The 25,770-nt window shown below is 37.5% G+C and overlaps 3 protein-coding genes across 7 annotated transcripts; 2 read left to right on the forward strand and 1 right to left on the reverse strand.

The window, feature by feature from the left end:
- The first annotated feature begins 4,572 nt into the window (after positions 1 to 4,572).
- LOC117973261 (chronophin-like) lies at positions 4,573 to 14,593 on the forward strand. 3 transcript variants are annotated; one of them, XR_009311329.1, is made up of 5 exons: positions 4,584 to 5,288; positions 8,082 to 13,074; positions 13,166 to 13,191; positions 13,785 to 13,815; positions 14,331 to 14,593. XR_009311329.1 is itself a non-coding variant. In XM_059010503.1 (4 exons), the coding sequence occupies exons 1-4, from the start codon at positions 4,688 to 4,690 to the stop codon at positions 14,528 to 14,530; spliced, it is 858 nt and encodes a 285-aa protein (XP_058866486.1). In that variant the 5' UTR covers positions 4,573 to 4,687; the 3' UTR covers positions 14,531 to 14,593. The 3 variants fall into 3 exon arrangements, 2 of the variants coding, with proteins under 2 accessions (XP_058866486.1, XP_058866433.1); XM_059010503.1 differs by lacking the exon at positions 8,082 to 13,074 and having other exon boundaries at positions 4,573 to 5,288; XM_059010450.1 differs by lacking the exons at positions 13,166 to 13,191; positions 13,785 to 13,815; positions 14,331 to 14,593 and having other exon boundaries at positions 8,082 to 13,140.
- A 735-nt stretch (positions 14,594 to 15,328) lies between these two features.
- LOC117973266 (alpha-ketoglutarate dehydrogenase component 4-like) lies at positions 15,329 to 18,182 on the reverse strand. 2 transcript variants are annotated; one of them, XM_034924984.2, is made up of 4 exons: positions 18,044 to 18,182; positions 17,457 to 17,520; positions 16,631 to 16,854; positions 15,329 to 15,799 (listed from the first exon to the last, which is right to left on the reverse strand). In XM_034924984.2, exons 1-4 carry the CDS (start codon positions 18,080 to 18,082, stop codon positions 15,782 to 15,784), a joined length of 345 nt encoding a protein of 114 aa, XP_034780875.2. In that variant the 5' UTR covers positions 18,083 to 18,182; the 3' UTR covers positions 15,329 to 15,781. The 2 variants fall into 2 exon arrangements, with proteins under 2 accessions (XP_034780875.2, XP_034780872.2); XM_034924981.2 differs by having other exon boundaries at positions 16,631 to 16,866.
- Positions 18,183 to 18,234: 52 nt separating this feature from the next.
- LOC117962292 (centromere protein H-like) lies at positions 18,235 to 24,473 on the forward strand. 2 transcript variants are annotated; one of them, XM_034924973.2, is made up of 10 exons: positions 18,235 to 18,346; positions 19,673 to 19,807; positions 19,996 to 20,051; positions 20,480 to 20,531; positions 20,841 to 20,909; positions 21,060 to 21,116; positions 21,438 to 21,501; positions 22,523 to 22,574; positions 22,949 to 23,109; positions 23,270 to 24,473. In XM_034924973.2, exons 1-10 carry the CDS (start codon positions 18,288 to 18,290, stop codon positions 23,360 to 23,362), a joined length of 798 nt encoding a protein of 265 aa, XP_034780864.2. In that variant the 5' UTR covers positions 18,235 to 18,287; the 3' UTR covers positions 23,363 to 24,473. The 2 variants fall into 2 exon arrangements, with proteins under 2 accessions (XP_034780864.2, XP_034780863.2); XM_034924972.2 differs by lacking the exon at positions 18,235 to 18,346 and adding an exon at positions 18,875 to 19,008.
- The last annotated feature ends 1,297 nt before the right edge of the window (positions 24,474 to 25,770 follow it).

Here is a 25,770-nt window from a genome sequence, read left to right on the forward strand (position 1 = left end):
CAAAGTACCCACAGGGTCAAGGGATGAGCTGCTTGCAGGGACGTCCACTATCACCCCCCTTGAAAAGTCATTGAGAGGATTTTGAGAACCCACAATACAAAAAACAACTCACATTTCATTCATATTCATATTCACTTGTGATGTCACAAAAACATGCTTGTTTATGTTAACAAACCCTCAAGGTAAGGACCCTTGCATCCAATTCAAAAACAAAAAACATTATAATAAATAGGCAGCAGGAAAACCATGCAGTTTACATTTGAAATGTTGCTGGGCTTTAAACCTGTGGTGACTTCACCATGTCATCCGAAATGCATTTCAAAATATCATGATGACATTCAATAAGTACATTGCAATGTATTGCACACATTTTCTTAGTTGTCTTTTGACATAGCTATTGAATACACAGCATAATAAAAGCACTGCTTTTGCTCCAAAATAAATGAATAAATAATGGCACCACTTTATAATATGGTGCCTTAAAAACCAGGGTATGAAATATGAGTGTTCATGTAACTACTGTATTCGTCTTGTTAAGATATACGCTGTATCATTTTCTTTTTCAGCTGTGCAATCTGGAGGCTTTTTGAAGTCTCATAGTCATGTCTATCTCTCAGTACATCTAGTACACCAGAGTGAGTGTAACTACTAACCTGTTCCCTTGCAACACTGCCCCTGGTGGATGTAAGAAATAGAGCTTGTATGATTTGTGGTATTCTTAACGCTACACACCAGACGCGATCCGATTTTTCTCAGTGACATGACCATACACACACCTGACGCTACACATGTGCGACGCGACATATTTGAAAACTGCCATATCTATAAAACTATTAAAAATTGCTACTGACAAAACTATGATCAAGCCTGGTACATATTCGTCAACATGTAGAAATTATGAGTATCTTCTCTGGCGGTATTTCACCATATATGGCACTAAATCCTACATACCAGGCTCATCCAGTTTCTTTGAAATGGACTCCCATGTATTAGCTTTCATTTCTGTATCTTTAGAATTGTGATGATCTTTGTCATAAAGCTCTGGCTATTTTTTCAACGGCAAGTATTATTGTTTCCTCCGTCACCCTGGATACTGCCTCCCCCTGCTGGACCATGTGGAGTGAAGCTGTTCTCTGACTCCTTCATTCCCTGTCGCACGACAAATCGCTGAAAACAGGATTCAGTCCTATTTATTTCTCGTCACTCCAGTGTCGCCCTGGTGTAGCTCTCGCACCTCCTGATGTGTTTGTGGTGTGAAAGATACTTATCAAATGTATAGGTTCTATTCATTTTGTCAAGGATGTAATAACTGAAACCGAAATTGACACAAAATTAATCTAGACAAAATAATAATACATTAGTTATGATAACCAAGTTGCTTTTTAATATAGCGTATTTGAAAAACATGAAAAGTTCCAACAGGAATAAAAATGTATGTATTTTAGGGGAATTCATCTTTATTATTATTATTATTATTATTATTATTATTATTATTATTATTATTATTATTATTATTATTTTGCAGTTGACTATTTTAATATGAAATAAATTTGCAAATTTAGTTCGATGATAAAACTACCATCCCTTAAAAGTCTTTCTCATTGAAATGTGTCACAATCAATGCTAAAACTAGATGGCAGACTTTATTGTCTGTATAAAGTCTTTCAGGGGACTGTTGTGTAATTATATAAAGCTATGCTTTTTACAAACACATTCTTACTTTGTTTATCCTGGAGTGTAGCTCGGATTCAAGTCATCCATCAACGTTGGAATAAAGAGTTTGTGCCTCCATCTGGGAATTCCCAGAAATACAACAGCTGGGAAATGTTTTGTTCAATGACCTTGGCTTAAGATGCTTTTTTCTTTCAAATTCAATTTTTCCCACTTAGGCACGGGACAGCAGGGTAGTTGTGTTTCTGGTAAACAGTTGGCAATGAAAGTGAAATATGTGTGTTCATTTCATGTCATTTTTTTAAAGCTGTTACAAAATACAAAATATATAAATATGCATTTATTATTGATATTTTACAGCTACGATTTGCACAAAAATCCCAAAATTACTTAAAATCTAAATATCTTTTTTTATATTTATAGGGCTGTCGGATTATTATTATTATTATTATTTATTTCTTAGCAGACGCCCTTATCCAGGGCGACTTACAATCGTAAGCAAATACATTTCAAATGTTACAGCACAAGTAATACAATACAAGCAAGATAAATACAATGTCTTTGGTTCAAGTAAGTACAGGTGTGACAAAATACAATTCAATAATACAGATATAACTGTTTTGACATCCTTTGTTACCCATGTAACATGGCACTTTGAAACATTGGACTAGCTTTATAATTTACTCCAAATTGAAAAACACACACAATAAACAACTCAGGTATTTAATAAGTGTTTTTCTTTTTTTTTATTTCAGAATTGAATGCAAAACTTGTGCCGAGGACAATCTGAATTAAATAGCTTTAGGAGCCCCCTCTATAAATACCCAAGAGCATTGTGCAGGAGTTTCCAGGCAGTTCTTCAGTAGTCTGGAACTCAGAGCAGCACTTGCTGTGCCTTGTTTGCTTTGCCGAGATAGCATTTGCTTCAGTAGTTCTCTGTTTTGTATTTTATTTGATTTATTTTGCTATTTTTGTAAATAAAGGTGCTCTGATAGGCGCTTAACTGCAATATTCTGATTACTAAATGCTGTATTCCTGCCTCTAACTTGCCTTGACCGCAACACGACCGGTCCATTCCTGATCGAAAAGTCAATAACTCAATCAGCCAGCAGCCAGCTCTGGGGGTTCCTGTTCCTTCTGTGCACCGAACACACATGGACGCTACAAACCTCCTTGAGCAGGTAAATGATTGGTTAGATTTGGAGTCCTCAACCACACATCAATCAAGGAACAGGTAAAACATGTCTGATTTTAACATATAGAAAAGGGATTTTAAAATACAAGTGAGGTGAACAATGTTAAGAATTGTATGACATCAGTCAGCTTGAGAATTACTTGCAGTGTTGCTGTAGTGACTGAATTGTATGCTGTTACTTACCATACTTAGGGGCTGTACAAAACAAAGCCTGTACCGGGAACGAGGGCAGGTGGAGGGGGGCAGGTGTCATGGGCAGTGTACGCCTTCTGATTTTTAAATAGCTTGAAATATCCACATGCCTTCCTGCAAAAGTACTATAAGCACCATAGATGTATTTTTTGTCACAGTTCATGATTTTTTTTTTTTACTTTTGGTTGAGAAAAAAGGATCCTTTTATGTTAGCACATGGTTCCTTTCCAGCACACGACACAGTATAGAAGGCAATGGAATGTCAGCAAGCTCTGGTTCATTTTCTCAGTGTATATGTTTAAAACTATCAAGTTCCATTCTGATGAAATGTGTTTAATAGTATCAGGGTATATCAGAGGCGATCATTTGAATGGCAAATGATACAGAAAGACAGCACCACTTACGATTACATGAAAATACAATTCATTGTTCAAGGGCAGGAAAAAGTCTGCCTGTCACACAAAACCACTCAGTTTCATTGCAGAACTGACTGGATTAGTTTAAGATGATTAGTTTAAGAAGAAAAAAAAAATTATTATTATCAAAATTGCTGCAATTGATGTTAATTTTGGATTCTCAAGACCAGTATGATAAAAATGTTAGTCATTTACATGATTTACTATGAGGAAAACAGAAAATATAATTATAATAAAAATCTACAATTTAACTCTGTTGTATAGACATTGTGGGAATAAAGAATGACTCCCAATTTATAGCAGCCAGAAAATGTTATTTTTAAAAATAGCAATACATGCTAATTGCCACAAGATGGCACCATGTAGTAGACTATACACAGCAGTACATTTATAGTGGGTAAATATCACAATTGCAATTGATTAACGTTGCACCATTTGATTGTATTTATATTTCTCAACGTGATCAAGGGTTGGAGGGAGATGGAGATGGATTTACCCTCTTAATAGACGCTTTTAAAGCCACAAAAATGAGGCATTACGCGGTACAAAGGGGTCCATACCCCGGGGCACCTCGTAAAAATGAGTGCAACTGCATACTTTTTCTTTCTTTCTTTTTTAATGATATATTTTTTTTATAAATTTTTAAAAACAACACGTGTTATTTTATGTAACCCAACCTCCCTGTCGCGATTTGCAGGTCCTCCTGTGTTGTGTTTGGCCATGTTGGTAAAAGCAGACTTTTGCTCCATTGGAAGAGAAAACAGGCAATGAGCGGGATAAGTTATAATTAGGGCGAGTGTTTTACCGTAATATTACGATTTAATCACACTATTCGAGTTTATGCACTACAGGGCACATGTGGGAGAGTTGAATTTGAACCACAAGTCAGATCAAACAAAAAATGAAAATAAATAAACGAAATACAAAAATAAATTTAAAAAATCATAAAGCCCACTTGTGAGAATGTAATCCTGTGAACAAAACGCAAAAATGGCCTTAGGGTATAAGCGTTTTCTGCACATAGGCGATAATACAATCTGTCACACAGACTTGATAGATAATGTCTGAACATAGAAGGAGATATACTTCCCGGGGTCATACAGGAGCCGAAGAAACAACAGGCTGAACTTCGGTTTAGGAATCAGTCCAAAACAGCAGGGAACGCCCTCGTCTGTCAGTGACGTCATTTTAAAGCACACATACAATCAGTAATATGGCAGGTGCATTGAGCAGGAGGGGTTGCATAAAGATCCGAGGTCCTCAACTAAGAGAACTACTGGATTCAAAATGCAACATACTGTTCGATTGCGATGGGGTCATCTGGGAAGGAGAAAAAGCCATCCCCGGTGCTATAGAGGTGGTAAGCTTACTGAAAAACCAAGGGAAAAATGTGTTCTTCGTTACCAACAATTGCACCAGGCCTAGGGACAGCTACATGCAGAAGTTTACGAGGTTGGGTTTTACTGACGTACAGAAGAGGGATATTTTTAGCTCTGCATACTGCTCTGCAGTTTACCTGAGGGATTTTGCCAACCTGCAAGGCAAGGTGTTCGTTATCGGGGGAGACGGGGTTTATAAGGAGCTCAGGGAAGCCGGGGTGCCCTTTGTGGAAAGTGAGCCGGAGACCCCTGGTATGACGATATCCGACTGCCCGCTCCATTCTGATGTCAAGGCGGTTCTGGTTGCATACGATGAAGATTTTAATTTTCTGAAGCTAGCTAAAGCATGCTGCTACTTGCGGGACTCAGAATGTCTGTTTATTGCTTCCGATCCAGACCCCTGGCACCCAGTTAGAGGAGGAAGAGTTACCCCTGGTAAGTTGAGAATGCATATCGACACTGTACATAACAATAATATCTTCTGAATTAGCGTTGCATCAGGTATTGTTTCAACGGTTTAATATCCCATATATATATATATATATATATATATATATATATATATATATATATATATATATATATATTCTCAAATATGGACAAGAGTACCATACTTCTATGTAGGAGGGTGCTCAAATGTCTGTTCTAACTGTAGGTCCCCCATAATTTTACTGACACTTTTTTTTTTACATTTACAAAAACAAATAGAAACAAAATAAACAAAAATACATTATAAAATAGTTTGTGTAATTACATTTCTTTAGGTCTTATTCACTTCTTATGGTCATACATGGACACATCTGCAGACTGGATCATTGGTCTGAAGCTGGTGCTGTTTTTAACAGCAGTCTTCTTAATCAGAATTCCATTCAGAATGTCTGTTTAGCAATTGATCCCGTCTAAGATCCGTCAAGTCAGTCAGTCACGTGTTATTGCATAAATTCCATCTAGGATATCCAGCATATTTCCAATACGTTTTGTTAAGGCGTCTCCCGAGCTCACTATGCTTTGTTTACTTACTTGGTTGAAGAACGCGTACACTCATTTCAGCACAGTATTATGAATTGATATTCATCTTTTGATACTTTTCACTGGTTTTGACACCCTTCATTAAAGAAAATGCTCTTTCTCTGGGGTCGGGCATAGGATTTCTGGCGGTTCGGGGCTTTCAGCACCGATTTGTAAAACTATTTCTAAAGCTCCTCTTTGCCGCTTGCATTCTTCTTCCCGTGTCTTCAGTTTATACTTTGCTGCCCCCGAAAGAGACATTGTTTGCTGTATTCAAGCAAAATCAAACTGACTGACCTGGAACTTACTTGTATTGCCCAGCAAATGTGAACAAGACAGTAAGTTCCAGGTCAGCCAGTTTGATTTTGCGTTAACACAAGTGAGATACACTGCGTCGGTTGAAATGTCAATGAGTGAAGTTCTTCCATTCTCTAGGCACGTGCCTAGTTTGCCTATGCGTTAATCCGGCCCTGTGTCTGTGCAAATTGTTTATATTTATGACCAAAACCGCAACTTTAAACACAGTGGCCGCAACTTCTTGATAAAAAAATCATGATCGGGTGCTCAGTGTTCGGTATTTGAGTTGTTAAAGTTGCCAAAATGAGTTGATTAAGAATTTAATAGCCATTCGAAAAGACATGATTTTAATTAACGCAAGAACAGGGAAAGATACGACCATGCCCCGCTTGAGTAATGAAGATCCCCTCGTTGCTATCGGCATGATTGAAGATACGACCATGCCCCGCTTGAGTAATGAAGATCCCCTCGTTGCTATCGGCATGATTGAAGATACGACCATGCCCCGCTTGAGTAATGAAGATCCCCTCGTTGCTATCGGCATGATTGAAGATACGACCATGCCCCGCTTGAGTAATGAAGATCCCCTCGTTGCTATCGGCATGATTGAAGATACGACCATGCCCCGCTTGAGTAATGAAGATCCCCTCGTTGCTATCGGCATGATTGAAGGCGGCCTGTCTGTGAGAGAAGTTGCCCAGAGAATGAGATGATCTGATTCAACAATCAGCAGACTAGTCCAGAGAAACCAGGAAACCGGCTCTGTGAGGGACAGGCCACGTCCTGGATTGCAGAGGGTCACCACACCGACCCAGGACCGTTATGCTGACTGTTGTGTTGTTCAAGCCTTTATGCAGATTGAAGACAACCTTACTGCTCAGCGATACATTGATGAAGTCCTTGAGGCAACAGTTTTTCTGTTCCTGTAAGTCAATCCGGAAGTGTCGATTTTCCAGCAGGACAATGCAAGACCGCACAGTGCTAGGATTACAATTGCATGACTTCAAGAAAACAATGTTGAGGTCTTGCCATGGCCAGCTTTTTCTCCTGACCTGAGTCCAATAAAACATCTGTGGGACCAAATCGCCAGAGCCATCCACAGGAGACAACCACAACCAGCCATCCTTCGCCAGCTGGCTGCAGCTGCACAGGAAGAGCTGCGGAACATCCCACAGCACTCTGTCCAGAGGCTGATCAGGTCTATGCATCAACACTGCCAGGAATGTGTTAATGCTCAGGGAGGTCATAGCCGATACTAACTTTGCAATGTTTTCATTTTGACAGTGTGTCACGTTTCATACTGAAAACTTTTCATGATTCTTATCACGATGCCTGAAGGTTTAAATAGAAAGGAATAGTAGATCTTTACAAACAGAGCATGTCTGCTTCTGAAACTCTGTAAACAAAACAAACAGGCTGAACCTTCAAGATGGTGGGCCCCATTTTCCACTGTCATGTGATGACTTGTTTTAATGTAGTAGGGTCAAAAGAAGATGCTACAAATGATAACATGTTATGCAATTAGACCTGTTTTGTATTTTCCGACAGTATACTCCCCATTTACTTTCTTATTGTGTGCTCCTTAAATGTATTTCCAACACATCTAGGAAAATCCAGACCTGTGAAAGTTAACATTATGCAGTCAAAACTGCATTTAGCAGATGTGCGCATCCTTATTTTTGTTTGTTCTTATTTTGTTTGCTTGTTCCTGTCAAATCATATACACACTGGGATGTTATACTTGCATATGTGTTTTTTCTTTGCAGGTCTAGAATGTTATAATAAATGGGCCTCTTAGTATATTTTACAATACAAACAAAGGTCGCTATTGTTTTGTTTGGCACTCCATTAGGAAAGGTCACTGTGAGGCGGAGAGGGGAATCTGCTGGCTTCAGTACCTCTTTCACCTTTTTGTTCATACAGGTTCTGGAAGTCTCACTGCTGCCTTGGAAACTGCCACAAACAGAAAGGCCACTGTTATGGGGAAGCCGAGCAGGTTCATGTTTGAGTGCATCACCAGTCAGTGTGGTGCGGACGCCGCTCAGTCTCTCATGGTCGGCGACCGCCTGGAAACAGACATCCTGTTTGGGGCAAACTGTGGCCTTTCCACTGTGCTCACCCTGACCGGGGTGTCCACGATTGAGGAAGCCCAGGCTAACCTGGAAAGTGACAGTCCAGCGAAGCAGAATGCGGTACCAGATTATGTTGTGGACAGCATTGGTGACTTTTTACTCGCACTGAAAACCTAAACTAAATATTACACTTCACTATTCTACCATTCCAACAACCAAATCTATAATACATGGAAACCCAGCCTTATACAACAGTTACATTATGTCACTTTCTCTCAACACTGTTTTTGTTTTTTTAACCTCAGTAATTCCTTTCACCCTCCTAATTGAGAGCTGTTCAGACAGGTTAGACCCTAAACCGGATGCTGTAGTGGTTCAGCATGCTGTACGTAAGTATCTAGCCACCAGCGTTGGTATTTAAAAACATGATTCCTTTTAGTCTTAGAAATAGAAAAGTGCTAGTGGCAGATTATGGGTTTGGGACCATCAGTTCAGTCAGGGCCGTGATTTCACACTCGCCGGTAACAGTATCCAAGGAGCCATGTTGATTTATTGTACAGGAAAGCAGGTTAAATATTATAATGTATGACAATTTGTGACGCTTTACCCGATAGGTTGGATACAGTTATTTGAATTGAATTAAACCCTTGCTTGTAACCCTTAATTGCCTCCCGGTTCTGAAGTGAACTCCCTTAAGAGGATATTCTGCACAATCCTTCATGAAAAAGTAAACATTATCCGGCAAAACTGTCAGTTATTGTTGGACAGCTCTGGTTTAATTGAACCAATTTTAAACTGTTCAATAGTGATGCAACTTGATTTGGACATTCTTTAGGTTTTTGAGAGTATCAGAATCTAGAGATTCCATCTTTCTTTATGTACTTGCATGTTAACATCTATCTAGAGAACAGCTTGTCCAATTGGGATCAAACTGCCACACTTACATTTTTGCAAGTACACATGGCTGATGGAGGTAGGTCATGGTGAGCTATATTTTTTCATGATTCTGATAACTATTAATTTCATATTTAAAACTATGATGAGGAATTAATGTTGCAAACATACTTTACTTCTTTATTTAGGTATTATTATTTGGCTCACAGAGGTAGTTACTCGTTGTAGGGATACCACCCAACATCTCCCTACAGCTAAAACCACCTTCCAAATGATCCTAAGGCCAAGCTGTTGTAGAATGTGCAAAAAAAAAAAGGAACGTGTTTGTGGGGAAACTGCAGCTTTGTTAATTTTATAGAAAAAATATTGTTACCATAACAGCAAAGAAGGGATTGGTTGCTGTATACAGACAAGCATGTGTATAGTGAAGGAAGCAACCATGCACACATCCTGTAGCACCTTCCTTTGTAATCGTCAGACACCTGGGACCATACCTGTCCGCATTGTGGAGTATATACCAGCACTCCATTATGCATTACATTTATATTCCATGTTAGACACCTGTCTCCTGGTTTTCTACAGAGGTCAGCTGTTCTGTTCTAATTCGGACACCTGTTCTAAAACCACTGCTACTGATGAATCGCTTCACAGGGACCCTGTCAGAAAGTGAACTCTTTCAGTGAACTACAACTGTTATTTCAGACAGACAGAAGTAAATAAATGAATATGTTTTAAAACGTTGTAATCTAACAGTGATAATGGCATTGCTGTGGCGAGTTCCTTGGTAACCTGCCACAGCAATATCATTATCGCTCTCTTTATTTTATAACAGATGTCATCTTGTGCAGTTTGGATGAGTAGACCGCAAAGATGAGCTTAAGCAGTTATACATATTGGAGATGACATCCTTGCACACAATGTATTATATAGTGCAAATCCTGAGTGGGTACCTACTTTACATTATCTCCAAATGTTTTTACATCAGAGGGCCTGGTTACATTCATGTCCTAGACCCTGTTAGTTGAGCTGTATTTGAGGTTTGAAAACGCTATTTTGAACATTTGTACTGTAAAAGACTAAACATCTTGGTCAAGTAATATGCATTATTTTCGATTACCTCTACACAAATTGTAAGGCATTGATCCTAGATAAATTACAGGAATTCTCACAGCAGTATTCATTCTTTTAAACCCCTAAAACACAGATAATAGCAGGGAATGGTGTTGCTTTTACCCTGGCTGGGTGTCAAAAATAAATAAATAAATTGCATATACAGAATGTGAAGAAGAAAATAAATATATATCTCTGAAAACAAACTTCATGTCTGATCCTAGACACAAAAAAATCAACTGCGTTTGTAACTAATCATTTTATTTTGTAAGTTTTGCTTGTTGGGGTGGGGGGGGGGAGAGAATTATCTTTTGATATATGAAAAACAATCCTGTTTTTTCATATTTTATACTGATTTTTATCATAAAACTCTTCTTACTGTAATGGAGTTGTAGGAGAGCTTTTGTGACATTACCTCAAATGTTTGTTTTTGAAGTGGTTTGGTAGTTTAATGAATGGAAGAGAATCTTTAGGTTTTAAAGATACATATATATTAAGATTTGATATTAGCAGTGCATCACAAAGCAACATTTGAAGAAATTATAGAGTCTGATATTGTGATACAGCCACCTGAAATTTATTTGAACCAATTTGTAAGACAGAAATTATGTCCCCTTAAGATAAGCTATACTGTTGAACTATTCTTTTTTAACTACATATTCTAAAACACCCTGTGTAGTGTGCTGTAAGATACAAGCTGATTGTCACCCGACTGATCCACTGGGGTGTATCGTACAGTACCCTATACAATATTCTATATGTATGTGACATCTTCAGACTTTTTGTTCAAAATTGCAAGCAAAAAAAAAAATGTATTTGGTGGAAAATGTGTACAAATTGCTTGATGCAAGTTTCTTCCACAGTTCCATGAACACTGCTTTGTGTTTTGTGGTCTAGTATTCCCTTTTATTAAAATTTAAGAAAGTTGTTTTAATTAAAGTAATAATACACCATTGGGAAGGTTAACACTGCAGTATTAAAACCTTGAGTAAAAAACAAAATTCAGCTTGGATTACAACAGCTTTTCCTGACACCTCAGTCTTGCCTCGAGTGTAAATGGAGTGGTGACTGTTCCGTGTTCATGTATTTCATGCCCTTCAGTTGTACTTAGACTCCTAGTTGCCAGGAAATGCCACACCTTTGAATGTGTTTAGTATGAAAGTCCTCACCAAGCACTGTACTGCCTGCTGCAACATTGTTTTTGTATCAATATTGCTGAACATTACAGATATTTATTTGTGATGTCATTTTGGCCTGTGATGTCATGGAGTGTTAATTTGCAAAGTATAATTGAATGTTTTGTATCTGGAAAAGCGGTCTGGTCTTTTTTTCTTTTTTCTCCAGTTCAGGCTGTGTGCAGTATGCTGGTATGGTTTGTTTGGATAAAACATAAAGAATTAGAAGCACATGTGGTAAGGAGCACACACTTACTTTTTTTTTTTTTTTGTGTGTCACGTAACTGATTCGATTGTTATGTAGCTAGCATCCGTGGGAGCTATTCTGTCCTATCTGTATGCTCCATCCACACAATGGAAGTCAGGTCTGGTCAGCATAGCAAGACAGCAGAGCAGACAGACGTTCTTTTTTTTATTATAAGTCATCTATGGCAAATAAACTGTTAACTTGTAGTAGAGGGCTGATAATATGTGCTTGGTTGGCAGGTGTTTACTTATCCCAGAAAATGTACTGATTCCCACCAGCAAGTAATAACAATTTACATTTAAACTCCATACAGTCATCAGATTAAGAATCCTAATATATCTGCCAAATTCAACAGATGGAAGGTGGGTGTGTCTGCTGTGCTGTGCAGAGATAGACCTGCCTAAGAGAAATGCATTCCGGGCACACTGCATCAGCCAAGATAACCCAATCAATATATTAAAGTATACTGGCAGACTTAGCAAGGCTTGTGAATAAAGACTAGACCTCCCTGCTGAAGATCTCTTGATTATTTTGTGTTTGTTTTATTGTAATGATGTTCCCAGTTTTTACACTTTGAATGCAACACCATGGCTTGTGTGTTTTCATTTAGGGGGATACAAAAATTGAAATAAACAAGCTTGTCCATAAATAGTTTACAAAAACACCGGAGGTTTCATTCCACACTATAATACGTGCTGCATAAACTGCGTGAAAATTCTGTGGAAGCTTTCTTCTGCCGATAGGCTATATGGAAAACCCAAACGTTCTAGAAAATCTGCGTCTACATTCTGCTGTGCTTGCAGGTTACGCCTGCATTTCAAAAGCACAGCAGTCTTTATATAAAAAGACGCAATTGCAAGAAGCCTGCATGCTTACCCTGACATTTTACTTTCAAACAAAAAAGCACTGTCTGTGTTAAGTTACTCTTAAATGCACAGGTCAAGTTTATAGGTTTTGTAAAGAGCAAAGGGATGATACATTTCAAGGTTTTATCGTGTACTGGGGACATTTTACGAAGCGTACGAATATTTGTGAATACAGTAGAATAGGTCTGGGATTCCATTTGCAGAATAACGATGAATCAATTTACCGAAAGTGTGTTCTGCAGTAAATACAGTATTGCTGCAGTTTGTGGCCAGTCCTGTGGTTAACCCTGTGTGTTCCAGAGCACCCCTTCAGATGTCTTATGACATTCCAGTTACGTTGTAAGAACCAGTGTTCCAGAACAGCTGACCGTTTAATTTAATCTATTTATTGCTACTGAGGAACAGGCCAAGAACAAGGAAACAATTACTTGAATTTCGGAAACCTTTTTTTGTTTGTTTGTTTGTTTTGTTTTTAAACCTGTGCCAATATGGGTTTTACCTTTTTAAATATATTAATAACAATGACAATAATAACAGTCCCAGCGCTGGAAGGTAATTTACATTTCGAACTGCTGTACCTGTATTCTGTTTATTCAATAAATATTGATGTTGACGGGTTTTTTTTTCTTTCTTTCTTCAACAGGACCAACTGTGATTAACGAAAAACTGGTAAGATGTCACTAACTAGGTTTATTTACTTATCTAAATGTAGTGGTAACCGCAGATACATGTGACACATGACACTTTGCTAGTCGTTGAGAAATCCATAAGGACCCTGTGTTATGGCAAATGATTAAATCCCAATAAAAAAACGCACAAAAATATTGTTTTTACTGTGTTCACTAATATTCGCGCAACGAAATCGCCACGGGACTCGTTTAGGACTACAGTGGAGGGGGCGACATTTGCCAGGACACCTGCAGATACCATCCGGTGCCGGCGTAAAGGCACTTCGGATATTCTGTTGTTTATAGCAGTCAACAGGAGCTGCTGAAGCCCGGTAAAAACACCATAACACTGCTTTGTCAAAACGTAATAAAATAAAAATAAAAAAAACCCACAATATTTGAGTAATTGCAGGAACAACCAATAACTTGTAACTTGTTTCTTTCAGTATTTGTACATATACGTTAGTGGTTTATAGCAGTACTGTTTGGGGGCAAAGGTGTGAAACTGAGATTAAATATGGAACAATTAGATGAGCTGCCAGTGTTTATGATGCTGATAATCACATTTTCCTATTTATTATTTTACATTTTAAGGCTGCCGGGTCACACCTTGTTGATGAGACAGGTGAGGAAGTGTTTATTGGTTTATTCATTTTCAATGTGTATATGTAAAAAAAAAAAAAAAAAAAAAAAAAAACCTGCAACATGGTCACTTTTGAGTTAATAGAGTGCACCTTACATGATGACTGGTTCACCTTGCTAAATGAATCCAATTACTAAACTGTACACTGACATTTATGAATGCTACATCGCTCTGTTGCAAGTCAGTTTCAGTCACACCAGGCCATACAACAGATCTCACTATGATAAAGAGCTGATAGTACAGTAGGTGCTTGGTTGACAGGTGCTTCTGTATCCAAGACTGCAGTCATTTTGAAGAACAGACTTGCTGCAGACTTCTACCCTTAAATTCCTTGAAGGTGGTATAATCCAGAGCACTGAACCACTTTGCAGACTTGTCACAACAAACCAGTGTATTCATTTATTCTTTTAAAACATTTGAAAACAAGAAGTAACAAAAAATGTAATTCAACTGTATTTTTAAGTAAAATTATTATTTTTTAAAATCCTTTTTTCAAGGAAATGTAAAAGGAAGCATTAACAGCAAAGAGCCTGCTCCCATGGAGAAGCCAAACATTGAGGATAGAAGTTCTGAATATGTTGTCCAGTTCTTCAATGATGTCGATGGACACAAATCTCAAAGAAAGAATAAACAACTAACTAAGAGAGCAGCAAGAGTAGAATATTGGTTTATTAATTCAGTGGACCAGTACGATTAGATTGTTGTATTGAAAATTTGGGTATATTTTATATTTAAAAATAAACATGACATGTTACATTAATTACCTACTACTACATTTGGTTTATATATCAGGGAAAATGCTTAGGCCACTACATTTAACCTTTATTTCCATTATAGAAATAGCAGGATAACTAATACCTTGGTAATTAAATGTTTTATGACACTTTGCACTTGCATTTGGTCAAAGATGAACTTATGGGGGCTCCTGAGTGGCACATAGGGTAAAGGCGCTCCACATGGAGTGCAGGATGCGCCCTATAGCCTGGACATCGCTGGTTCGAGTCCAGACTATTCCATTGCTGACCATGGACTGGAGTTCCCAGAGGGCGGCGCACAATTGGTCGAGCGCTGCCCGGGGGCAGGACTTAGGTTGGCCAGGGTGTCCTCGGCTCAACGCGCACCAGCGACCCCTGTAGTCTGGCCGCGGGCTTGCCTGTAAGCTGCCCAGAGCTGTGTTGTCCTCCAACGCTGTAACTCCGTGGTGGCTGCATGGTGAGTCTGTAGCATGAAAAGTAGCAGTTGGCTCACGGCAAACAGTTCGGAGGACACGGTGTGTTCGGAGGACACGGTGTGTTCGTCTTCGCCGCTCCCGAATCAGCGCGAGGGTGGTAGCAGTGGGGAGAAAATTGGGAGAAAATAATTGGCGACTACTAAAAATTAAAAAAAATAATAATATGAACTTGTAATTGTGGATACTAGATACATATGTGTGATCTTGTTGATCATTTAACACTAAAACATCATTTTTGAAGTTAAATGAAGGAGACCTGACGGGTGAATCTGAACCTTCATTTTATTCAACACTGGTACTGCAATGCAATGCTTAGTAAAATATGCAGTAATATATGCATTTTGGTTTGGGAAGTACTTTATGTAACTAAATAATCCCCCAATAGTCTAAAGTTGTTGAAAAGGGAAAAAATACTTTCACTATATGCATAAAATCAAAACCATTAAACATATACAATTGTGGTGTTGTAATTACTTGTAAATCCAGAATTAGTGTTTACATAAATCCTTTACAGTTTACATTAATACAAAACAACCTACAAATGCTATGTAGGCATAACATTATTGTTTCTTTGCCAAGAATAAAGCATTCTTTATTTTGATGTTTATCTTTTGAAAACCAGCCCTCGCAAACAAAACAAAACAAAAAAACATTTAGCATCTCAGGAAAATGAGAGATTTCCAGCTATAAGGTGTCCATGCGTAGATGAATTCAGTTTCATTCTGGTCCTCCGCGCTGTAAAAAAAAAAACAAGAACAACAGTTATAAACAAGGGCTCTGTTCAGACTACACTATTGAAAATACACATTCACAGGGATTTTTAGAGCCAAATGAGGACACCTGACAGACTTCACAATTTTAATGGATTACCTTTCCGCTGCAGAAAGTTCAAGGTAAATATGTATTTGACATTTTTGGTAATGCCCTTTCAAGGGCACATGATGAACAAAGGGAAATTATAAACATGTAAATCTTAGAAAAAGCACTGTTGCAGGGCTTCTGGGAGTTAGAGTCCTTGTAAAAGGAAAGGAAGTCTAGGGCAGATAAATATACAAGAGTGCTGGGCATTTTTTTTTGTTCATCAATTGCTTGAGAAAATGTGATAAAAAATGAACACACATCTACCATTACGTATGATTCTTTCATACGTAATGGTTCTTTCATGATTCTTTCATATATAGATAACTTCAGTAATATTTAGCTGTAGAAGAGTCTGAAAAACTACTAAAACTGTTCATCTTATTTATCAAACTTGTAAATATATATATGTGTGTGTGTGATGCATCAGTAATTTCCCTTTTAAAACCTTTTGCTCTACAAGATTTCTATTTTTTATTTCTTAATTTTGGTCTTAAAACTTTCAAACTTCACAAAATATTGTATCTGCAACAACTTAAGCACTACCACTTAAAAGGGATATATAGGAATTAAAGGATCTATTCTGAAAAGCAATGTGCGGATGTAAATTTTGTTGTATTGATCCTTGAAAAAATGCCCCTGGCAGAATAATAATACAAAATTGTTCCGTCAAAAAAAAAAAAGCAAAGAAATGGACTGAACCCCCACCTGGATATAACCCATTTCTTCTTCTGCCATCGTCCTCCTCCTGTATTTGTGAGGAAGGGCTCTCACTGAGCTTGCCGTGTCGGGGGGGCCTGGTAACCAGCTAAGTGATGCTGAGCTTGGAGGACCTGGCGGTCTGGATGCAGATCCTACTGCCGACTGTGCCATCTGGGTCCCGGTGGATTGTGGTGGGGAGGTCATTTTCATTGTTTTTAGTGCTTCCTGCACTGAAACAAAAACTACCACCTATTAGCACGTGCCTGAAAACCACCTCTCTTAGCTAACATGCACGTGAAAACTCTTATCAGGCCAAGTCATTGTGGCCACATAGCAGAGCAATAGGGGTCTAATCATAGCACATATCTGGGTCTGAATTCATTTGTATTTGTAAAAGTGTATTCATTCGGTCACTGTAGTTCCAGGTTTTATAGTGTCATCACACAAGCACTGCTGCTGTTGCACTACAGCTAGAAATCCAAAGCACATCGCTGTGGAGTGAATAATGAGTAAATAATACAAGGAGTAAATAATATATTGCTAGTGAATAATGCTTTCCTGAATTTAACATAACATCAGTCTTTTTTCATTATACCGACCTCTGCTGGTCAGCTGAACCAAAACACTTTATTTTGTCTTTCAGTACATTGAGTTTTTCTGTCCCTTTGTCGGTGCTTTTTTATATTTGAAAAAAAAACAAAACATTTAAATTACTTCAGAGTCTATCTATTAAAGTGTAATAACCAAGACAAAAAACGTAGCTCTTATTAGCATACATGTATATTCACATACAAAGGTTGTTTCAAGAACTCGTTCAAATATTTAGACTTACCATTAGGCCTCGGGCTGCCAAGTCTATCAGGGAATTTTATTAAAGGCGCATGAGATTTCACCGTCTAGAAGAATGGCAAAATATCGATAGCATTAGAGCATGCACAAAGTCAAAGGTTAAAAAGACGAGCTAAGCTTCAGGAATGTCCATACCCATTGTTATCACAATTGTAAAACTATAAACATATGTTAATGTTCGTCTCTGCTGTGTCCTTTTCGTTTTGTATAATAAACATACACGTTTCTCGAATGTTTTTGTAAGGTTTCAACTACACTGCAGACATGATTTAGCACGTATATTTCTTTACTGACGATCCCATTGTCATCACCGAATACTAGGAAAATAAACATTTCGACTTATATTTACTTAGTCACCTACCGCTGCAATCTGACTAAATGTATACAAAAATCAATTTAACCTTGCGTCATCTGCAATCGGTATTCCACAGGTTGATTTTCCAATTCTTACATTGGCATTGGAATCGACATGTGTACAACATCAATGACACCAGTGTCCTCATCAGAACTGTGAATTAAAAAAATTACCAGATTTGAATGTTTCAACATTTCAAGTTGTACATTATTTACCTGTACTACCCTACTGGCAGCTGCCATTTTGCTCCCCATGTTGACCTTTGCAAGTTTGTGCTTCCGGGATCCAAAGCAAGCGAACTTTAAATGCAGTTTAGATTATTATCTGGAGATGGCGCTTCTTCGTTTGTTATCGTGACTTCCCAACCATGCTAAGGAAACGAGACAGGAGGACCATCAACTGGAAAATACTACTAATGAAAATGCTTTTCTGGCAATAATATTAGTTGAAAATTATGTTATGATAATGAGCGGGCGGTGCATTGTGATATCCCGCGTAGCAATGGCCTCAGCAGTGTTGTAAGTGTACATTTCGTAGTAATGTCATACCCCCGTTTAGAGTATTGTTAATATGGGATTTACAGTACAGTAGTCATAGCTGAACCACAAACGTACCCTAATCTCACACACTCAAAATAAAATATGCTTACAAAATATCCTTATCTTCTGCAAACCTGTTCGACGCTTCGCCAGTGAAAACATTTCTTTTTTTGTGTGGCCAAGTGCGTCTAGATTATTATTTTGTGTGAATAATGCAACACTTTTATTCGAAAAGGAAGAAACGATTTCTCTTCGAGCCACACAACACGTCGACAATACGTAACCCAACCAATCACAGCTGGCGGTAGCGTCAGAAACCGCAACAAAATAACTCCAATATGATTGGCCAGCTCCAAGAACTCTGGGTTAGATTAATACGGTCTATTTTTCAGGCGGTAGATTCCGTTTTTGTATATTGACCAATCAGAGGGCAGAGATCATTTGGACGTGAGATTGATTTATATAGTAACCAATAGTGAGGCCAATCTTTTGTAAAGTGTCTTTTGGTATTTTTGTCTGCACCAATCATGGGTGTCGGTGGGCGAGCTTTGCGAAGCAGTGTTTGTTGTTCAGGAACATTGTATGACGGCTGTCTTGACTGGAACAGGGAATGTGGGAGAGCAGTTAGAAGCTGTGATAGGGTGAGTTCAGAGGTGTTCCTCGAGTCGAGCTGACACATAATTCGTTATTTGCTGTCACTGTTATTATTTATCTTTTTTTTTTTTTTTTAAATCCCACCTGTAATTTTGTCTGGATAACCATACAAAGGGTTTCATTCAAACGTTTCACACTCAAATATATTTCATTTTTTCAGATTTCTTTTTATATAAATACATATTTGATCAACAGGTTACTTGCTGATTTGTATCTAAGCTGCAATACTTTCAAGCCCTTGTCTTACGAGTCTTATCAGTCTGCTCCTTCCTTCACTCCATAAATATTATACGTGCCCAGTTTTTAATTTATGCCACCAGATTCATTTTTATTAGAGCAATTATTCATAAGCTCTGGATGCTCCCAGGCCTTCTTTTTTATTTTTGTTTCTTTACTATAGCCGTCTCTCTATAAAACTCAGTACAGTCTTACAACAACTGGATATATTTAAAACACACGTACATTTACTATCACTTTACGGTAAATGAACAACCAGCCCTATTATAACTTTTGTGTATTCACTTTTTGCTCAGGAAATGGTTTATGAAATAATGATAACTGATAGAGACTTACCAATAGCCTGGAATCCCTGAAGATATTTAAAAGATGCAACATCGGTTCAGTGAAATGTGGTTTTATTCTTTCCCACAGATATACAGGAGCAATGGATGCCTTCCAGAACCTTCATGAAGCTTGTTCAAAGCTTGGACATCTGGCTTTAAACAGCTGTCAGTCACCAGTACCTGCCAATACAGACAATGAAGAATCACTTGCGCGTATTCTCAGGTTTGTTGTGCTGTATTGGATGCATTGGTTGTCGTCATAATGTGCACCTGTGAAATACAGTATTTTGTTTTATAAACTCATCCATCAGCGTTCTGCAACTCTTGATTTCCCATGGAGGTTGAATGTGTTGATTGACACAGCTTTAAAAAGTCTTCCTAGTAGTATTGCTTTTATTTCTTCCTTTGCAGGTTAAGAGAACAAGTGGCGGACCAGTGTTTGGAAATGAAAATCAGAATAAAGTCAGGTTAGTACTGTTTTAAAAATATCTGTATGCTATTTTATTTATAACTCTAGAAAACCATCTAAGAATTCTGTGGCAATTTAACTCTTTCAACACAGCAGACCAGTATACAGACTTGGGAAAGATCCACTCAAAACTGCCAACCGTTCTAGTTTAGAAAAGATAACTGCTCAAAACCGCAGACAGTAAACCGATCTAATCTACTAATGTTGTCAATCCCTTTAATATCACTTAAAAGGGAATCAGTAAAAAGGCCATACAATTGCTGTGGAACTGTGGAAATAAAGATTGCATTCATTACTAGAGTGTTCATTAATACGATATGTATAAAGTATAGTCAAGTCTACTGTACATCTAACTGGCACTAGCCTGTCTTGCCTCGGTTGAGATATTATTTCAGTGTGTCACTCATGTGATGATTCATTTAACAGATCAAGGCAATTATAGCATGCCTGGAATCCTTGCAGAAGAAAACCCAGATATGTAAGTCTGTTTCCTTCTTGTAGTGGACTGGTCCCATTTATTTATTTATTAAAAATGTATGTTTTATGAAGTTTTCAGCCATTAACTTGTATCCTAGAATCAAATGGAGAGTATACGCTACTACTGCACAGATCAATGGGATTATTATTATTTATTTATTTCTGTTGTGTATTAAATGTATTATACAATACAGTTTTAACCCTTGTCAAATAAATACATTAAATAATACATAGTAAAAATTCTGATGTGGAACAGCTGGGCTTTTCATAAAAGTGTTACGTTAACTATGTTTGTCTTTTATTCTGACAGAACGGAAATGACAAAAGATTTAGAAGATGTGAAACTCTCTATCCACAACAAAACATTGGCCCTACACAGGTAACTCCAGGGGTGTCTTGGTGAGGCTGGATGACCTTGACCTATGCGCATTGTGGATTAATACAAACTACTATCTGAATTCAAGTAACATTTCTGATGGTTATACCACTATACAGTATCACATAAAATATATAATATATTGTTCAACAGAATGCAGTTTACCCATGCCGTGTTGGAAAAGATGAAAGAAAATGACAAAGAAGCACAGTAAGTAATGTTTTACTCTAAAGTGGAATTAAGGATTGTTAGCATTTGTGTTTTCTAAAGTAAGCAGGGTGCAGCCAGTTTAACTTAAGCTAGTGTTGGGAAGGTAGCCAAAACCTGCCTAGAGTAGACCATTGTTTTAATACAAATTGTCACATGCAGCATTTAATGCATTACTTAGCAGCAATTGAATCAATTAAATTCAAAAGTAATTGGTCGAATGCTGTGGCTACAACTGGTAAACACTTATGGGTTGGTGCTCCTTAAGGGGTAAAATAAATTTAAATTAAAAAACAGTGTATTAATCCTTTATTCTAACTGTAGGTTAATGAAGGCAACAGGGAAGCACACACTAAGCCTCTGTTCACGTATATTCAGATTAAAACAGGTAAGTGCTGTCTGTTAAAACAGACCTTTCTAACAGTAGCCTTCACTGTGACTTGTGACCTAAAATGGCTGCCGTACTGTGGTCAGTTGTTGTTTTATTTTTTGTTTCTGGATGAGCAAACACTGAGATATTGGCTTCATACTCGGTACACAGCTGCCTTGTGATTATGGCATCATACACGTCATCTGCTGCTATACAGAAAACAGTGCATGTAGTCTACAGTGTGTTGTAAGTTCATATACAATCTGTTTGCTACAAATGGTAAATAAAACTGCAGGAAATATGGGTATGCCAACGTTACCTAGGCATACAAGCTTGTCTTGCCTTCATGTCGCATGTTTTATTGTCTGAAAATTAAACTATATAGTTTATAGCACATGTGCACACAGCTGAGTCATATCAAAACAAATGACTGTATTTCTTATGACTACATAACAAGCATGTCCGGGTGTTCATTCCCCGCAATGGCTGTGCATTTAAAAATAGAGCAATTAGTAACTTGAAAACGTATATTACTGTATATCAACTGTATGCACACAATTTGACATTGACAGTTTCTCTAGATATACAGTCTGTACAAATGTAGTGTGTCGTATTAACGGCGAGACAGTCAGACAGTGTGCCTCTATATACTCCCAGATTCTGATATTCTTAACTACAGTATGTGCTTAAGAATTTATTTTTCATCATAATGTAATGAGCGTTCCTCTAGTGACAAAGACAGTTTCAATACACCCTCCAGATTATGACATATTCAATAATGTCCTTTGCACGTTTCATCAGAATCTGACAAGGGGTTCTCCAGGTAAATGACAACATGTAAGTGTGACATGCAGACAGGCAGCCTCCATACACCCCCATATTATGATACACATGCTAAAGAAGATCATTGGGTAACTTAGTAGGGGGCAATAAATATTTAAAAAATAGAGTATACATTTGTCCATAAGATTCTCACATTTGGTTGAAACACAAACATTGCATTATCTGATTATTTATACTTCTGAAATCTGTGACTCAGGAGTCCAGTGAAATTGAAGACCAGGTACGAGAAGTTAGGAAAAGGAGATTAGGTAAGTGTTTATTGGACATAATTCACTTAAATCTATAGCTATTGCAAGAAAGAAAGGTTATTTATGATGCAAGGCCATTTAGGACTGTAGTTATAACTACATGGCTATAATTAAATGTTTAGAAACTGCATAGTTGATGGTATATAATATTCAAATGGCTGAGCTGGATTTGTGCTGCCTAATAAATGAATGGCTATCTGCTCTGATGAGGTAAAACAACCTTAAACATGGTATAAACACCAGTTTAGGACCAGTTTGAAGCAAAACCACAGGGCCAGGATGGAACTACTAGCCTAAACAGTGCATGCAGTACAATGAAGTGATCGTCTATTATATGAAAAATAATGAACTGCTGTAAAATATTTTACACTCAGCACTGAAGAAAGAAGCTCTTGGGAAATTGATGGAAATCCGAGCAGCAAAAAAGAGAAAGGAAGAGAAGATGCAAGCATTGCAGAGTGAGATGTTGAAGAAAGGTCAGGGGAGCATGGAGAAGCATCTCAAGATGGTTACTCTGGTGCAAAATGTACTTCAGGTACAGTCTTGTCACATCACTACAGAGAAATGCACCGCATATGTTGTTTTCATGCATTGCTGTATTAGAGTTTCTTTTAAAAAGAGATTCTGATAAGCGCACAGCAAGCGCCGTACCTGACCAGCAGTACATCACATATTCTGCTGTTTTTGTTTTTCAGGGGATTATCATTGGCAGCCGAGTGAACTGGGCTGCAGACCCGAAATTAAAAGAAATCGCCCTGGGGCTCGAGAAGAATCCAGCCTTTGACTGAAATAACAGGAAGTACACAGAAGCTTAATACGAGACAGCACAGATCTTCAGTTCAACTGGAGAAGATGAGTGGATTACTCCCTATGCATTAGTAAATACTCTTTTTTTAAACATGATTTTTTTAGTTTTTTTAATAATGGTGGATTTTGTATTATTTGAAATGTATGCATTTAACAAACACCTGTTTTTAAGGTACAATGTCCTTTTCCTTTTAGTGTGTGTGTTTTTTTTTAATGTAGAAACTGTATATCATTCTTTTAAGAACATTTTTTGACATTTTACATTTTTGTTACTTGGCGTTCAGTTTGATCAACTAAAACCCGGCCAGGATAAATCACAGCTGGATTTTGTTTACAGCACTGCAATCTCCCTGGAATTGCTAAAAAAATAAATGGTTGATGTGATCCAGTTGGATTCTAAGTGCTGTAAAATGCTCTAAGAAAATGTAGCTGTGACTTCTCCTGGCAGAGTATACAGTAAACTGATCAATTCAATCCCTTGGAGTAAAATAGCTTGTACAGGCCATGGTAACGTTCTCATCCACGCAGTAAAAAAAGACTGTAAAATAAGTGTTCATTTTTAATTGTATTTTATTAGTATTATTCGTGTCAACTACTTGTGGCCAATTATTATTATTTCTTATAAACTGTTGCTGCATTGTTTAGTTTTGAACATGCTGATGTCTAGAAAATCTATTCTGTTCTGTCTTAATCTGTGAAATCAGTATATTTGCTGGCTTTTGATTCAAAACTTTAACAGACAGTACAAATATACACCAAACATTTACTTAAATTAGAAAAAAAAAGAGACTGTAATAAGACATTCTGTTGTAGGACATTAACATAAGTAAAGGATGTATTACAGTATAAAACTAAAACCTAGCAAGTATCTTAATTAACCATTGCTACAGTTTCTAATTTGTTTTACTGTTCATATTTCTTTTTTTTTAATGGGGGGGGGGGGGAACAATTGCTGCACATTGTCAAAAAAGATGTGTCTTTTTATTGTATGTGAAAAAAACAACATTATTTCCTGTAAATTATTTCTGTTGCATACATTCTGTTGGCTGCCTGCTCTAAAACATTTGTTATTAAAGCAGCTTGAAGTTTTGACACTTGATTAGTGCTTTATTTGTCGTCTGTCAGATTAAACCAGGCTCTGTTTTTTTATTATTATTATTTCGTAACGCATCTCCTCTGAAGCAGATCTCCAGCATTAATGCGTAGGATTAGTGGAAACGTAAATACTTTATGAAACTCGCTCTGATTTGGAATTCTTAACCTTGTCATCATTAAAAAAAAATAAGAAGAATTTTAAGAATTAATGCCTTAATTATCCTAAATGTAAGTTTATTCTCAGTTGAATTCTTTTAGGTCTTAAAATACATTATTGTATATATAAATATGTTCCTGCATTATCATAGTGAGAGATAAAATGTGTTTTCAAACAAGTGTCACCATTATGTGATGTCATTAGTCTGTGTGCACTCAGGATGTGCCCTGTAGATAAAGCACTGGACCACAATAGACACTGATATGTGCTCTGAAAGATGTATATTATACTGTGGCTTTTTAGTGAACCAGTGTTTCAGAAGGTTCAATGCTTCCCAAGACTTCAGGTTTTCCATCACTAATTTTGAACGATGATGTACAGTAAACTTTATTTGCTTTATTAAACAGATTTTCCACCTGTAATCTGTTTAATAAAAGGAAAAGATTGGGCACCTTGAACCAAAGCAGTCAGTAACTCAACTACCAGGTTCATGGCTTTTACCCCAAGAGTATAAATGTGCAATGGTTCCAGTAGGGTGGTGCTGCACAAGATTCCCAACACAGTGAATAAGTGCAGGTAAGTGACAGCAAGCTCACTGAAAATCAGCAGCACACCACTTCCCAGGACCCAGGTTACAGGTAACAGGACGCCACCAATGGACACAATAGAACACAAGGGCTGAGGTACTATTCCCTGTAATGCATTAAGTGAAATTGTTGTGTTCTGGTAGGACACATTGTCTTCAGCTCAGTGAAAGTTAAAAACAAGGTCTAGGAAACAAAGAGCAGCAGCAAAATAAGAAATGTGAGATTATGTTTACAACAGGTAATAATAAATACCCTTAATTGTAAATGTTGCCAATGCAATCTGCTGTCAAAAGTAAATCCCTCCAGTCTGGATTCTCCTGCAGGGCCAGGTGTGATAACTTCAGGTCTGGAAGGGCTGATAGGAGGTTGCACTTCAGGTTAAAAAATGGTAATATGGTTCTTAATTTGGACATACTGATTCTAAACAAATAGGTTGCCGAGGAGATTTCAAATAATTGCCTTTACATTCATTATATAAGGTCAACTACAGAGTCTCCATATGCAAGTTGACATCTAATAAAATAAGCTTTGATTACAGACTTTTAGAGGA

Source organism: Acipenser ruthenus, chromosome 1 (genome assembly GCF_902713425.1).
Source record: "Acipenser ruthenus chromosome 1, fAciRut3.2 maternal haplotype, whole genome shotgun sequence".
Classification (NCBI taxonomy): Eukaryota; Metazoa; Chordata; class Actinopteri; order Acipenseriformes; family Acipenseridae; genus Acipenser; species Acipenser ruthenus.

Coding starts and splice junctions, on each gene's coding strand:
- LOC117973261 (XM_059010450.1), top strand. CDS start 4,688: ATGGCAGGTGCATTGAGCAGGAGGGGTTGCATAAAGATCCGAGGTCCT. Junction 5,289..8,081: donor AGGAGGAAGAGTTACCCCTG/GTAAGTTGAGAA, acceptor TTGTTCATACAG/GTTCTGGAAGTCTCACTGCT.
- LOC117973266 (XM_034924981.2), bottom strand. CDS start 18,082: ATGGGGAGCAAAATGGCAGCTGCCAGTAGGGTAGTACAG. Junction 17,521..18,043: donor CTGCCAGTAGGGTAGTACAG/GTAAATAATGTA, acceptor CCATTCTTCTAG/ACGGTGAAATCTCATGCGCC. Junction 16,867..17,456: donor TGGCAGCCCGAGGCCTAATG/GTAAGTCTAAAT, acceptor AATAGGTGGTAG/TTTTTGTTTCAGTGCAGGAA.
- LOC117962292 (XM_034924973.2), top strand. CDS start 18,288: ATGATAATGAGCGGGCGGTGCATTGTGATATCCCGCGTAGCAATGGCC. Junction 20,910..21,059: donor AAAACATTGGCCCTACACAG/GTAACTCCAGGG, acceptor ATTGTTCAACAG/AATGCAGTTTACCCATGCCG. Junction 22,575..22,948: donor AGTTAGGAAAAGGAGATTAG/GTAAGTGTTTAT, acceptor TTTTACACTCAG/CACTGAAGAAAGAAGCTCTT.